Consider the following 15,870-nt stretch of genomic DNA (forward strand, 5'->3'; position numbering starts at 1 on the left):
CGGGAGATCAGGAGGGTTGTGGAAACGGAGGCGGCCAACACCTGCACAGAGGAGCAGCAGTCTGGTGTGGCGCACTACATGGCCCAGTCAACCTCCGGTGCAAAGCAACATTATCGGATGAGGACACTTCACGAGACTGTTTTCACTAGCAACCTGCTGCAGATCTTAAGAGGGTATGCATGGTGGCCTGAAACACACAACATTGAGTCATTATTTGCCTTACAGAGGTCTGACCTGATTGTCAGTGGTTAACCTTGAAACCTTTTTAATCTTGCAGATCTTCTTCTGAGGATTCAACTGATGGGAGGGCTGGTCCGTCACAGAAGAGAGGCAGAGAGGAAGAGACTGATTCGGGAGAGGAAGAAACGGAGAACATGACAGCGTTTCTCTCCAAATTCCCAGTAACACTGAATGGGCGGCCTCCCTGCAAGCGGATCAGAGTCAGTGCTGGGTTCAGTGAAGGCCGTGTGCTGTATGACAAGTGGAGGGTTATGCAGCGTGGCATGCGGGAGGAGCATCTCTTGTGTAAGTGTAAATACGTAGACAGTCAATGATTAGGTTGGGTATACATGACATCTACAGCTCACAAGTGTGAAACTTTAATGTGAATGTCCTCTCCTCTTTTACAGCCGTGTTTGTGAGACGAGCACCCACGGTTCAGACTGTGGCAAGGCGCATGGAGAAGGAGGGCTGGAGTGGCAACACTCCCCAAGCACAGCTGGTGGTGTCCAAGTGGTGTCCACCCACTCAGACACAGGTGGAAAGTGACCCAATCATCATGAAGAAGGTCACCACTCAGAAGTGGTCAGGTCTGGCCATCAAGGATTTTGGTGAGCCAAAGGGGAAAGGTATGTGCAAATGTCTTGTGAGCACAGTCAAAGCCTAACACAAATGCAATCATATTGTGAACAGCCTCATTAATCTCACCTCCCTTTGCCCACAGGAGTTGTTGCCACCAAGCGGTTTTCAAAGGGCTCCGTAATCTGCGATTACCATGGCAGGGTAATCACGAAGGCAGAGGGGAAGAGAATGATGCAGAGCATGGACAACGAGATGGGCTACCTTTTCTTCTTTCAAGAGCTCTGCGTGGACGCCCAGACGTTCCCCTGTGAGTGTCATCCGCACACGGAGACAGTGGGACGGCTCATGAACCACTCGAAGAAAAGGTTCAACGCAAAGCCCCGTCGCTGCAAACTAAAGCTTCCCCAAGGAGAAACAGACACCATCCTCCTCCTGGCCAGCAGGGACATCGAAGTGGGTGAGGAGATCCGCTTCGACTACGGCGTGTGCAGGCAGTCATTCGCAGGGGAAGGACTGGACCTGGAATGGCTGGATTCTTGATCCAGCACTGTACAGTGGTGAGGCATTTATATCATTTGTTTTCTGTTACTAGTCACGTTCAGACTTCAAGTCCGTGCTGCTACTGCTGTACATCATGTTAACCCCTGTGTGTCCCTCTTTCTCCCCTCTGAACACCCACGACATGGCAGTAAACACACAGATCCATTTTGACCGGGGCATGTGAAGTTTTGGGTGAGGAGGGCAGGCTGCAGCTGGAATGGTTGGACACTTGCTCCAGCACAATACAGGTGTGTATGGTGGACATTTACACAATTTCTTATCAATTCTGTGCTCCTGCTGAATAGCATGTTAACCTATGTCTCTCCCTCTCTCCTCCCCCTTCTTGTGGCCCTGGAGTCCTGGAGTCCTGTGTCTGTGACCAGTAGATCACTCTGGATCTGTGGTCTGAACAGAGGTGAGACTGAACCAGAACGGAGAGAAAATCCTGTATACTCACTGTGAGGTCTCCCTTCTAACCAGTATCTCTCTGTCTCTCTCTCTATCTCTCTCTCTCTCTGTCTCTCCTCCAACTTCTCGTGAGTGCCTCTGGACTGGAGTTCAGTGTTTCCCACCAGTGGAGCTACAAACTCAATATGGGATCATCCACCCGTGCAGTTGGATTTATGTTCTCAGTCATCTTGAGACTCTTGAGACAAAACAATTACCCTGCATTGTTCCAATTGATAGCCAGGAAAATGCTTCCTAGATGAAGCATGGCCATCTTTTTACCCTCAGTATCAACCATTGATCCCATGTTACGTTGTGTGTATTTTATCATGTGTGAACCCCTTGTCCCCAAACTGTCTTACGTATTTTCTGATACAAGTATATTTAGTTGTACTTTTTATTTCATTGTGTGTGGACATCCCCTGATACAATAAATACAATTTCATGGAAAAACAACTCTACGTTTCATTATACTTGGGGGAAAAGAGAGGGAAAGACAAGAAATAAAAATATTCTATTCTAAGAGTAAAATAAACACAATATTTAAACTTTAAAGGGTAAAATCAGGCCAGGGGGAACAGACTGCAGCTGGAATCGTCACCTCACGTAACCCCAGTTTAGTGGGAGGAAGGACGTCACTGTTTCCACGGCGACGGCAAGAAAAAAAAAAATTAGACAAAATGGCTGCTCGCATGCGGTGAGTGTCCGCGGGCTTTGGTCCTGTTGCTACAGACTTTTGTTTGCACCCAGCAGTCAAGCATCCATCACCTGCCGATGACGAGAAGATGTAGGAGAGGTGGAACGAGAGGTATGTAAAAAGTATATAAAGACCGATACTTTACAGACGTAACGTACTATAGCCAAGACGCACATGGCTGCTGTTAGCTAACACAACGCAGCAACACAACGGATATTTAATGCAACTTATAACGTTACGTTAAAACCCTCGTTATTTTTACCCTCTGAATGCGCCGGCCGGTTCGAAACTTGGCTCGGGAACCGGAACCGGCGCAGAGCGCTGCCCGTGTGAAAGTCCTATGAGTGAACTCCCAGTGAGGCCTGATGCGAAACACATGGCTGAGAAAATATTTGTAATATATTTTATTAATATTACCATTCATAAAATACTGAGTCACTTTGACAATATGCAGAGTTGACGACAAGCACATGTATCCTGCTGCACTGATGTGACACCAGAGAGGAGGATTTACTTTAGAAGGATCTTGTCCACATGGGAAGATTTCTGTTGGTCTTAACAATTAAAATGAGAGAATAAAGTGCACTTTGTGTTCATTCTTTTGTTTTTTATTATTTGTAGTAAGCATAGTAACAACAGGAGGCCACTGTGCAGATCAAGAGGGTTAGGGGTTAATGACGTATACTGAGCCTTGCATTCAATAAATAGATATGATTAAGAGATAATGAAATCATTCAGTGCTGAGAGTGAATGGTTTTGTGCTCCTTTGCAGCTTTGGAACTGGAGATTGCCAACCCTCCTTTGCAGCTTTGGAACTGGAGATTGCCAACCCTCCTTTGCCGCTTTGGAACTGGAGATTGCCAACCCTCCTTTGCAGCTTTGGAACTGGAGATTGCCAACCCTCCTTGCGCTTGGAACTGGAGATTGCCAACCCTCCTTTGCCGCTATGGAACTGGAGATTGCCAACCCTCCTTTGCCGCTTGGAACTGGAGATGCCAACATTGAACCATCTGAAGGAGCAGGAGCAGCAGACTGGTGTGGCTCACTACACGGCCCATTCTCAATGCAGCTCGAAGAGGTTCTCATCAAAGCCCTCGGCGTGCTTCTGATCATTCAGGAGCAATTAACACATTGGTCTTCAAACCTCAGACTTTCGTTCTTGGGCAATGAAAACATTCGAATTTTCAGTCCGACTTGGAATCGGTGCTCACTGCGCCCTCTATCAGATAGCAGCGGACACATTGGTGGACTGGTGGAGGGGACAGGTGACCTCCCTCTCTCTAAACTGGAGTTACATGAGGTGACGATTCCAGCTGCAGTCTGTCCCCCCCTGAAGATGCCTTAAACACAGAGACATGTTTTGATCTCTGTGTTAAAGGCATTTTCAGGGGGGACAGACTGCAGCTGGAATCTCATGTAACTCCAGTTTAGAGAGAGGGAGCTCCTCTGTTTCCTCCACCAGTCCACCAGTGTCTTTGTATGTATGTCTGCTGTCCAAGAGAGGGTGCAGTGAGCACTGATTCCTCAGGGCATGTGTTGGGCTTATCCTTATTCGCCTTATCCAGGTCGTTTTGTAAGTTTTGTCCCCTACACCACTCTCATCAATAGGAATCTTCACGATTTCACTGCAGATGGGGCTCTGTATATTCTAAACCTCTCTCTGTTTTGGGAGCTCCCATGTCCCCTCCACCAGTCCACCAATGTCTCTGGATGGGTTGTTATTTTTCACCTCCAAGAGGCCAGCTCTGTCTGTGGTGGCGGTTGAGTATGCGAGCTGGTGCTGAAGGAGGTGACTCCTCAAAGCATGTGTCGTTGTGTAAGTTTTGTCCCCTACACCACTCTCATCAATAGGAATCTTCACGATTTCACTGCAGATGGGGCTCTGTAAATTCTAAACCTCTCTCTGTTTTGGGAGCCCTGTCCCCTCCCCCAGTCCACCAATGTCTTTGTATGTATGTCTGCTGTCCAAGAGAGGGTGCAGTGAGCAATCAGTGCTCACTGCACCCTCTCTTGGACAGCAGACATACATACAGGGCATGTGTTGGGCTTATCTTCGTTCACCTTGTCCAGGTCGAACTTTAAGTTTTGTCCCCTACACCACTCTCATCAATAGGAATCTTCACGATTTCACTGCAGATGGGGCTCTGTAAATTCTAAACCTCTCTCTGTTTTGGGAGCCCTGTCCCCTCCCCCAGTCCACCAATGTCTTTGTATGTATGTCTGCTGTCCAAGAGAGGGTGCAGTGAGCAATCAGTGCTCACTGCACCCTCTCTTGACAGCAGACATTACAACAGGCCATGTTTGGGCTTATCTTTGTTCGCCTTGTCCAGGTTGTTCTGTAAGTTTTGTCCCCTACACCACTCTCATCAATAGGAATCTTCACGATTTCACTGCAGATGGGGCTCTGTAAATTCTAAACCTCTCTCTGTTTTGGTCCCATAATGAGGTGACTCTGCAGGGCATGTGTTGGGCTTATCTTTGTTCGCCTTGTCCAGGTCGTTCTGTAAGTTTTGTCCCCTACACCACTCTCATCAATAGGAATCTTCACGATTTCACTGCAGATGGGGCTCTGTAAATTCTAAACCTCTCTCTGTTTTGGGAGCTCCCCTGTCCACCTCCACCAGTCCACCAATGTCTTTGTATGTATGTCTGCTGCTCAGAGAGGTGCAGTGAGCATTGATTCCACGCAATTCCACCCATTTGCTCGGTTGTTTATTCATGGCCTAGGCCCTGGTCCCTACACCACTTTCATCAATAGGAATCTTCACGATTTCACTGCAGATGGGGCTCTGTAAATTCTAAACCTCTCTCTGTTGTGGTCCCATAATGAGGTGACTCTGCAGGGCATGTGTTGGGCTTATCCTTATTCGCCTTGTCCAGGTCATTTTGTAAGTTTTGTCCCCTACACCACTCTCATCAATAGGAATCTTCACGATTTCACTGCAGATGGGGCTCTGTAAATTCTAAACCTCTCTCTGTTTTGGTCCCATAATGAGGTGACTCTGCAGTGCATGTGTTGGGCTTATCTTTGTTCACCTTGTCACTGATTCCACACTGATTTGCTTCGTTGTTTAAACATGGCCTGGCCTGTTACACGTGGAAAATGCAGTAACTAGACAAGCATGTGGGACTTTTTTCAGTCAGCTTGGCTCAACATAAAGACTAGATAGACCAGGTGGCCATGGCTCTCTATGAAGCTCTGTAATTGTCTCTTTTTGTGGTTTTACAAGGGTTTACTTGTATGTGCAACAAAGCTACTGTAATTAATTTGCTTGTGGACTATTAAAGTATGTCGAGGTCTAATGTCTGTTACCTGTGTATTATTTAAAAGCATGCAGTCTCTGTGTCTGTCACTGAACAGTGGAAATAAAATGGGGAACTCAAACACATTCAGAAATAAAAGACAAGATCACAGTAGCATGATATCCTTCTGTTTAATGTACACTGAATATACACTACACTATACAAGGGAAAAGGGGAGGGAAAAGACAAATAAAAAATAAAAAAAATAAAAACTTTACTCACATAACAACAAAAGCAACCATTCAAGATGGTGTGCTTTTCTTCCCTAAAAGTAGGTTGTTAAGGCAGTATTCATGACTCGTCAGCCTATAGCTCGGGCTCTTTCACAGAGACACCTGCGGCTATATTTGAACAGATATTAGGACACAGGTTTAGTGCAAGCAAGGCAGGAGGCGTAATTGGAGTTCTAGCAATACACCGTATATTTTGCAGCACTAAGGCCAAGTCCCCCCTGGTAGTCCTGGGGAGAGGCAGGAGGGGCGTTTATCGCCTACACTAAACTATAAACTAAATTCACTAGCTTATTGACAATACTTATTGGAAGATACCCGTTAATAGGATCAGGACACACACAGTCTGACCACTTTCATACATACCATCTCTCTGGTGGCGGTTGAGTAAGGGAGCTGAAGCTGAAGGAGGTGGCCTCTTGTGGTGGGCTTATCCTTATTCGCCGTGTTCAGGTCACCTGGCAGAGAAAGACAATATTAAAAAAAATTCATGTGGAAAAGGCAGTAACTAGATAAGCATGTGGGACTGTAATAAAAAAGAAGGAAAGACACAGGTTAATTACTGCCATGTACAGGGGTAGCATGGGGCTTATCTTTGCCCGTTTTTTTTTTTTTTTTTCCCTGTTCATTATTTTATTTTTCCCAATGAATTTTTTTTAATTTTGGGTCTTCTCTGCCAGGTGACCTGAAAACGGGCGAAAAAGGGAAATAAGCCACAAAAAGGGGCCCACCCTTCAGCTTCAGCTCCTTACTCATTCGCCCCAAAGGAGAGGTTATGTATGAAAAGTGGTAGACTGTGTGTGTCCTGATCTATTAAGGGTATTTTTCCAATAGTATTGTCAATAAGCTAGTGAATTAGTTTATAGTTAGTGTAGGGGGTTTAACGCCCTCCTGCCTCTCCCAGGACTACCAGGGGGGACTTGGCCTTAGTGCTGCAAAATTTTACGGTGTATTGCTAGAACTCCAATTCGCCTCCTGCCTTGCTTGCACTTACTGTGTCCAATATCTGTTCAAATATACGCAGGTGTTTTTTTGTGAAAACCCGAGTATAGGCTGCGAGTCATGAATACTTGCCTTTAACAACCTACTTTTTGGGAAGAAAGGACGCCATCTTGAATGGTTGCTTTGTGTTTATGTGAGTAAAGTTTTTATTTATTTTATTTTATATTGTCTTTATTCTGCATTCGCATTTAGGAAGCAGTAATGGGTTAACGTTATACTGCAGCACTGTTCTTTTGGGTAAATTGTATGATAAAACGTGTTCAGACTTTTGTGTTGTAAATTGTGATGACATGTTTTTGTTGTGTTGATTTAAGTGATTGCTGTTGGTTTTATGTTGATGTTTTGTATGTTTTCCCCTTAATGAGTATTTTTCTGGTAAAAAAGTATAAATTGGTAGACATAAAAAGGGGTTTGTGGCTACACTAATACATTTTAGACTAAATTTACTAGCTTTTCAACCTTTATTGGAAGAATCTGCACTAAACGATGGATATTTGAAAAAGTTAGCAAAACAAGAGATTTTTTGATAATTTGAAAGATCTCCAGGTGACAGGAGTTTGGAGGGGGATGAAATTGTTGAAGATTCTATTGATGAGAGGGGGTTGCGGGGCACAAAGGCCTTAGGCCTTGCCACCTGAAGACTGAACGGGCGAAAAGAAAAAGCCCCTGCTTACCCCCTGTTACATGGCATTTAATTAACATTTGTGTCTTTCCTCTTTTTTATTCAGTCCCATGGCTTGATTCTAGTTATTTGCCTTTTCCACATGTTTTTTTTTTTTAATTATTGTCTGCTCTTGCCAGGTGACCTGAACGGACTGAACGAGGTGAACAAGGATAAGCCCGCCTTACCCTCGGTAAATGGCAGTAATTAACACTGTGTCTTTTTTTTTTTATTACGTCCCAATGTTATCTAGTTAAACCCGGGCCTTTCCACATGAATTTTTTTTAATATTGTCTGCCTCTGCCAGGTGACCTGAACACGGGGGAATTAGGAAAAGCCCACACAAGGGGCCCAAACCTCTTTCAGCTTCAGGCTCCTTACTCAACCGCCACCAGAGGTGGTTATGTATGAAAGTGGTCAGATGGTTTTGTCCTGATCTTTAAACGGGTATATTCAAAGGTATTGTAATAAGCTAGTGAATTTAGTTATTTGGGTTTAGTGAGGGATACACGCCCTCCTGCCTTCCCCAGGACTACCAGGGGGGACTTGGCCTTAGTGCTGCAAAATATAGGTGTATTGTAGAACTCCAATAGCCTCCTCTTGCTTCACTAAACCCTGTGTCTAATATCTGTTAAATATAGGGGGCAGGTGTCTCTGTGAAAGAGCCCGAGCTATAGGCGGGACATCTGAATACTGCCTTAACAACCTACTTTTAGGAAGAAAGCACGCCTCTTGAATGGTTTGGGCTTTTGTTATTATGTGAGTAAAAGTTTTTATTTATTTTATTTTTTATTTGTTTTATTCTGATTGCATTTAGGAAGCAGTAGGGGTTAAATGTTAACTGCAGCACATGTTTCTTTTTTAAAATTTGGGTTGTTTTGAACGTGTTCAGACATTGTGGTGTAAAATTGTATGGACATAGTTTTTGTTGTGTTTGATTTTAATTGATTGCTGTTGATGAAATTATGTTGTGTTTTGTGTATTTTTTTTCCCCAATGAAGTATTTTTCTGTAAAAAAAGTATGAACATGGTAACATAGTGGGTGATGGCTACACTATACTATAATTTATAGACTAAATTTACTGCTTTATCAACGTTATTGAGTTTTCCTGCACAAAACGGATGATATTTGAACAGTTAGCAAACAAGAGATGTCTTTTGATATTTGAAGACTCCTCCAGGTGACAGGAGTTTGGAGGAGGATTTGAAATTGGTAGTTTTCCAAATTGAGGGAAGGGGTTGCAGGCACAAGGCCTAGGGCCTCTGCCAACCTGAACGACCTGAACGCGGCGAACAAAGATAAGGCCCCATGTTTACCCCTGTACTGGCAGAAATTTAAAAGTGTGTCTTTCCTTCTTTTTTTATTTTAACAGTCCCACATGCTTATTAGTTACTGACCTTTTTTTCACATGATTTTTTTTTTAATATTGTTTCTGCCTCTCCAGGTGACCTGAACGACCTGAACGGGTGAACAGATAAACCCACCACTTACCCCTGGTAGATGGCAGCAATTAACACTGTGTCTTTCCTTTTTTTTTTTTTTTTATTACAGTCCCACACGCTTATCTAGTTACTGCCTTTTCCACGTGAATTTTTTTTAATATTGTCTTTCTCTGCCAGGTGACCTGAACACGGCGAATAGGATAAGCCCACCACAAGAGGCCACCTCCTTCAGCTTCAGCTCCCTTACTCAATCCGCCACCAGAGAGATGGTATGTATGAAAGTGGTCGACTGTGTGTGTCCTGATCCTATTAACGGGTATCTTCCAATAAGTATTGTCAATAAGCTAGTGAATTTAGTTTATAGTTTAGTGTAGGCGATACACGCCCCTCCTGCCTCTCCCCAGGACTACAGGGGGGACTTGGCCTTAGTGCTGCAAAATTTACGGTGTATTGCTAGAACTCCAATTACGCCTCCTGCCTTGCTTGCACTAAACCTGTGTCCTAATATCTGTTCAAATATAGCCGCAGGTGTCTCTGTGAAAGAGCCCGAGCTATAGGCTGACGAGTCATGAATACTGCCTTAACAAACTACTTTAGGGAAGAAAAGCACGCCATCTTGAATGGTTGCTTTTGTTATTATGTGAGTAAAGTTTTTATTTATTTTATTTTTTATTTGTCTTTATTCTGCATTCTGCATTTAGGAAGCAGTATGGGTTAACCGTTAACTGCAGCACTGTTTCGTTTGTAAATTGTATGTATGAACGTGTTCAGACTATGTGTGTGTAAATTGTATGGACATAGTTTTTGTTGTGTTGATTTAAGTGATTGCTGTTGATGTATTATGTTGATGTTTGTGTATGTTTTCCCCAATGAAGTATTTTTCTGTAAAAAAAGTATGAACATGGTAGACATAGAAGGGTGATGGCTACACTATACTATACATTTATAGACTAAATTTACTAGCTTATCAACCGTTATTGGAAGATATCCTGCACTAAACGATGGATATTTGAACAGTTAGCAAACAAGAGATGTCTTTTGATAATTTGAAGACTCCTCCCAGGTGACAGGAGTTTGGAGGAGGAGTGAAATTGTGAAGATTCCTATTGATGAGAGGGGTGCAGGCCACAAAGGCCTAGGGCCTCTGCCAACCTGAACGACCTGAACGCGGCGAACAAAGATAAGCCCCATGCTTACCCCCTGTACATGGCAGTAATTAACAGTGTGTCTTTCCTTCTTTTTTATTACAGTCCCACATGCTTATCTAGTTACTGCCTTTTCCACATGAATTTTTTTTAATATTGTCTTTCTCTGCCAGGTGACCTGAACGACCTGAACGAGGTGAACAAGGATAAGCCCGCCACTTACCCTCGGTAAATGGCAGTAATTAACACTGTGTCTTTCCTTCTTTTTTATTACAGTCCCACATGCTTATCTAGTTACTGCCTTTTCCACATGAATTTTTTTTAATATTGTCTTTCTTCTGCCAGGTGACCTGAACACGGCGAATAAGGATAAGCCCACCACAAGAGGCCACCTCCTTCAGCTTCAGCTCCCTTACTCAACCGCCACCAGAGAGATGGTATGTATGAAAGTGGTCAGACTGTGTGTGTCCTGATCCTATTAACGGGTATCTTCCAATAAGTATTGTCAATAAGCTAGTGAATTTAGTTTATGAGTTTAGTGTAGGCGATACACGCCCCTCCTGCCTCTCCCAGGACTACCAGGGGGGACTTGGCCTTAGTGCTGCAAAATATACGGTGTATTGCTAGAACTCCAATTACGCCTCCTGCCTTGCTTGCACTAAACCTGTGTCCTAATATCTGTTCAAATATAGCCGCAGGTGTCTCTGTGAAAGAGCCCGAGCTATAGGCTGACGAGTCATGAATACTGCCTTAACAACCTACTTTTAGGGAAGAAAAGCACGCCATCTTGAATGGTTGCTTTTGTTATTATGTGAGTAAAGTTTTTATTTATTTTATTTTTTATTTGTCTTTATTCTGCATTCTGCATTTAGGAAGCAGTATGGGTTAACCGTTAACTGCAGCACTGTTTCGTTTGTAAATTGTATGTATGAACGTGTTCAGACTATGTGTGTGTAAATTGTATGGACATAGTTTTTGTTGTGTTGATTTAAGTGATTGCTGTTGATGTATTATGTTGATGTTTGTGTATGTTTTCCCCAATGAAGTATTTTTCTGTAAAAAAAGTATGAACATGGTAGACATAGAAGGGTGATGGCTACACTATACTATACATTTATAGACTAAATTTACTAGCTTATCAACCGTTATTGGAAGATATCCTGCACTAAACGATGGATATTTGAACAGTTAGCAAACAAGAGATGTCTTTTGATAATTTGAAGACTCCTCCAGGTGACAGGAGTTTGGAGGAGGAGTGAAATTGTGAAGTCTATTGATGAGAGGGGTGAGGCACAAAGCTGGGCCTCGCCAACTGACGTGAACGGCAAAAAGATAAGCCCCATCTTACCCTGTACTGGCAGTAATTAACAGTGTTCTTTCTTCTTTTATTACAGTCCCAATGTTATCTAGTTACTGCCTTTTCCACATGATTTTTTTTTTAATATTGTCTGCCTCTGCCAGGTGACCTGAACGACCTGACGGAGTGAACAAGGATAAGCCGCCACTTACCCTCGGTAAAATGGCAGTAATTAACACTGTGTCTTTCCTTCTTTTTTATTACAGTCCCACATGCTTATCTAGTTACTGCCTTTTCCACATGAATTTTTTTTAATATTGTCTTTCTCTGCCAGGTGACCTGAACACGGCGAATAAGGATAAGCCCACCACAAGAGGCCACCTCCTTCAGCTTCAGCTCCCTTACTCAAACCGCCACCAGAGAGATGGTATGTATGAAAGTGGTCAGACTGTGTGTGTCCTGATCCTATTAACGGGTATCTTCCAATAAGTATTGTCAATAAGCTAGTGAATTTAGTTTATAGTTTAGTGTAGGCGATACACGCCCCTCCTGCCTCTCCCAGGACTACCAGGGGGGACTTGGCCTTAGTGCTGCAAAATATACGGTGTATTGCTAGAACTCCAATTACGCCTCCTGCCTTGCTTGCACTAAACCTGTGTCCTAATATCTGTTCAAATATAGCCGCAGGTGTCTCTGTGAAAGAGCCCGAGCTATAGGCTGACGAGTCATGAATACTGCCTTAACAACCTACTTTTAGGGAAGAAAAGCACGCCATCTTGAATGGTTGCTTTTGTTATTATGTGAGTAAGTTTTTATTTATTTTATTTTTTTATTTGTCTTTATTCTGCATTCTGCATTTAGGAAGCAGTATGGGTTAACCGTTAACTGCAGCACTGTTTCGTTTGTAAATTGTATGTATGAACGTGTTCAGACTATGTGTGTGTAAATTGTATGGACATAGTTTTTGTTGTGTTGATTTAAGTGATTGCTGTTGATGTATTATGTTGATGTTTGTGTATGTTTTCCCCAATGAAGTATTTTTCTGTAAAAAAAGTATGAACATGGTAGACATAGAAGGGTGATGGCTACACTATACTATACATTTATAGACTAAATTTACTAGCTTATCAACCGTTATTGGAAGATATCCTGCACTAAACGATGGATATTTGAACATCTCAGTGACTAACGGGAAGATAGCACCAAGAGGCCCTCTTCCTCACTCTATCAACGCCACCAGAGATGTGTATGAGTGGCAACTGTGGTCTATTATAAGGTTCTTCAAAATATTGCAAAAGTATGAATTTAGTTATGTTAGTGAGCTAACGCCTCCTCCTCCGCTACAGGGACTTGGCCTTGTGCTGCAAAACGGTTATTGCTAGACCAATTCGCCTCGCTTGCTTGCACTACCGGTCCTAATATTGTTATAAGCCCGTGTCTCTTGAAAGGAGCATAGGTAGGTCATATACTGCTACAACACTTGGAAGAAGCACGCCATGATGGTTGCTTGTTTATGGAGTAAGTTTTTTTTATTTTATTTTATTGCTTATTGCTTTATTTGAGCAGTGGTTAACGAACTGCCATGTTTCGTTTGAAATTGTATGTACTGTTAGTATGTTTGAAATGTATGAATGTTTTGTTGTTGTTTATGTTGTGATTTAGTTGTGTGGTTGTTCCAATAGTATTTTTGTAAAAAAAGTGACATGGGCATAGTATGTTATATATTTATAGACATTCTTTATCAACGTTATGGGTTCGTAACGATGGTTTAATACACGATTTTGTAATTTGAAACTCCTGCAGGGTTGGAGGGGAGGAATTGTGAGATCTTGTGAGAGGGAGCACAATGGGCCTAGGCCTCCTACTCGACCTTTAAGCCGAAAAGATAAGCCCATGCTACCCAGTACAAGTCAGTAATACTGTGTCTTCCTTCTTTTTTTTAAGTCCACATGCTATCTATACTGCCTTTTCCATAATTTTTTAATATTGTCTTTCTTCGTGATGACACGGGATAAGATAGCCACAAGAGGCACCTCCTTCAGTTCAGCTCCTTACCAACCGCCACCGAGAGTGGTATGTATGAAAGTGGTCAGACTGTGTGTGTCTGATCTATTAACGGGTATTTCCAATAGTATTGTCAATAAGCTAGTGAATTTAGTTTATAGTTTAGTGTAGGCGTAACGCCCCTCTGCCTTCCAGATACCAGGGGGGACTTGGCTTAGTGCTGCAATATACGGTGTATTGCTAGAACTCAATTACGCTCCTGCTTGCTTGCACTAACTGTGTCCTATATTGTTCAAATATAGCGCAGGTGTCTTGTGAAAGAGCCGAGCTATAGGCTGAGAGTCTGAATACTGCTTAACAACCTACTTTTAGGGAAGAAAAGCCGCATCTGAATGGTTGCTTTTGTTATTATGTGAGTAAAGTTTTTATTTATTTTATTTTTTATTTGTCTTTATTCTGCATTTGCATTAGAAGCAGTATGGGTTAACCGTTAACTGCAGCACTGTTTCGTTGTAATTGTATGTATGAACGTGTTAGATATGTGTGTGTAATTGTAGGACATAGTTTTTGTGTGTTGATTAAGTGATTGCTGTTGTGTATTATGTGATGTTTGTGTATGTTTTCCCAATGAAGTATTTTTTGTAAAAAAGTTGAACATGGTGACATAGAAGGTGATGGCTACACTAATATACATTTATAGATAATTTACTAGTTATCAACGTTATGGAAGATATCTGCATAAACGTGGATATTTGAAAGTTAGAAAAAGAGATGTTGATTTAAATCCTCAGTGACGAGTTTGAGAGGATGAAATAGGATTCTTTGATAATTGAAGGTCCCAGGTACAAAGGCCTTTGAGGCTAATTATTTAAGATCTTAGAGTGCAGGCCTAAAGCTAGCTCCAGTGACGACCTCGCTGCAACAAGATAACCATGCTTCCCCCTTACATTTATAACAGGTGTCTTCTTTTATACGTCCAAGCTATCAGTTACTGCTTCAATGTTTTTTAAATTGTCTCCTCTCAGTGACGTACACTACGAACAGATATCCGCATTTCCTCGTAAGCTGAATTAACATGCTCCTTTTTTTTTTACGCCCACTGCTTACTGTACGCTTTTAATGATTTTTTAATTTGTTCCTGCAGTACTGAAACGCAAGTACCCACCACTGGCCTCTTGTTCATCTTACTCACCGCCCCAGAAGAGTGTATATGTCAGATATGTTCCTGTCCTATAACGTTATCCATAAGATTTCAATATCTGTGAATTTTATTTAGTTTTTTTGTAAGCCCCTCCTGCTTCCCGACTCAGGGGACTTGGCTTAGTAAAATTGTATTGTGTTCAATTAGTCTGCTTTTGACTAAATTGTCTTAATTTTCAATTAGCAGTGTTTTAAAGTGCGGTTTAGGTTGTGTATGAATACGCTTAAACTATTTTAGAAAAGATCTTGAATGGTTGCTTTTGTTATTATGTGAGTAAAGTTTTTATTTATTTTATTTTTTATTTGTCTTTATTCTGCATTCTGCATTTAGGAAGCAGTATGGGTTAACCGTTAACTGCAGCACTGTTTCGTTTGTAAATTGTATGTATGAACGTGTTCAGACTATGTGTGTGTAAATTGTATGGACATAGTTTTTGTTGTGTTGATTTAAGTGATTGCTGTTGATGTATTATGTTGATGTTTGTGTATGTTTTCCCCAATGAAGTATTTTTCTGTAAAAAAAGTATGAACATGGTAGACATAGAAGGGTGATGGCTACACTATACTATACATTTATAGACTAAATTTACTAGCTTATCAACCGTTATTGGAAGATATCCTGCACTAAACGATGGATATTTGAACAGTTAGCAAACAAGAGATGTCTTTTGATAATTTGAAGACTCCTCCCAGGTGACAGGAGTTTGGAGGAGGAGTGAAATTGTGAAGATTCCTATTGATGAGAGGGGTGCAGGCCACAAAGGCCTAGGGCCTCTGCCAACCTGAACGACCTGAACGCGGCGAACAAAGATAAGCCCCATGCTTACCCCCTGTACATGGCAGTAATTAACAGTGTGTCTTTCCTTCTTTTTTATTACAGTCCCACATGCTTATCTAGTTACTGCCTTTTCCACATGATTTTTTTTTTATATTGTCTGCCTCTGCCAGGTGACCTGAACGACCTGAACGAGGTGAACAAGGATAAGCCGCCACTTACCTCGGTAATGGCAGTAATTAACACTGTGTCTTTCCTTCTTTTTTTACAGTCCACATGCTTATCTAGTTACTGCCTTTTCCACATGAATTTTTTTAATATTGTC

General features: G+C 42.2%; 1 protein-coding gene and 2 long non-coding RNA genes across 6 annotated transcripts; 2 read left to right on the forward strand and 1 right to left on the reverse strand.

The window, feature by feature from the left end:
* Window positions 1–315: 315 nt before the first annotated feature.
* Window positions 316–2,447, forward strand: LOC124997981 (N-lysine methyltransferase KMT5A-like). Its single transcript, XM_047572480.1, has 4 exons — window positions 316–525; window positions 630–848; window positions 944–1,358; window positions 1,491–2,447. Exons 1-3 carry the CDS (start codon window positions 375–377, stop codon window positions 1,339–1,341), a joined length of 768 nt encoding a protein of 255 aa, XP_047428436.1. The 5' UTR covers window positions 316–374; the 3' UTR covers window positions 1,342–1,358; window positions 1,491–2,447.
* A 2,344-nt stretch (window positions 2,448–4,791) lies between these two features.
* LOC124998751 lies at window positions 4,792–5,969 on the reverse strand. Its single transcript, XR_007111116.1, has 2 exons — window positions 5,290–5,969; window positions 4,792–5,069 (listed from the first exon to the last, which is right to left on the reverse strand). It is a non-coding gene; the product is annotated as an uncharacterized LOC124998751 (long non-coding RNA).
* Window positions 5,970–9,376: 3,407 nt separating this feature from the next.
* On the forward strand, window positions 9,377–15,758 carry LOC125019452. Of its 4 annotated transcripts, none has more exons than XR_007114067.1 (5): window positions 9,377–9,393; window positions 10,188–10,346; window positions 10,443–10,497; window positions 10,615–10,706; window positions 15,464–15,601. It is a non-coding gene; the product is annotated as an uncharacterized LOC125019452 (long non-coding RNA). The 4 variants fall into 4 exon arrangements; XR_007114065.1 differs by lacking the exon at window positions 9,377–9,393 and adding an exon at window positions 15,719–15,758 and having other exon boundaries at window positions 9,768–10,346; window positions 15,464–15,622; XR_007114069.1 differs by lacking the exon at window positions 9,377–9,393 and having other exon boundaries at window positions 9,763–10,346; window positions 15,453–15,601.
* The last annotated feature ends 112 nt before the right edge of the window (window positions 15,759–15,870 follow it).

The sequence above is a fragment of the Mugil cephalus genome, chromosome 1 (assembly GCF_022458985.1).
Source record: "Mugil cephalus isolate CIBA_MC_2020 chromosome 1, CIBA_Mcephalus_1.1, whole genome shotgun sequence".
NCBI lineage: Eukaryota > Metazoa > Chordata > Actinopteri > Mugiliformes > Mugilidae > Mugil > Mugil cephalus.

What these genes read in the sequence shown, in the direction of transcription:
- LOC124997981 (XM_047572480.1), top strand. Translation starts at nt 375, where the DNA reads ATGACAGCGTTTCTCTCCAAATTCCCAGTAACACTGAATGGGCGGCCT. An exon ending in GCGGGAGGAGCATCTCTTGT is followed by an intron (nt 526 to 629) that starts GTAAGTGTAAAT and finishes CCTCTTTTACAG; the next exon opens with CCGTGTTTGTGAGACGAGCA. An exon ending in TGGTGAGCCAAAGGGGAAAG is followed by an intron (nt 849 to 943) that starts GTATGTGCAAAT and finishes CTTTGCCCACAG; the next exon opens with GAGTTGTTGCCACCAAGCGG.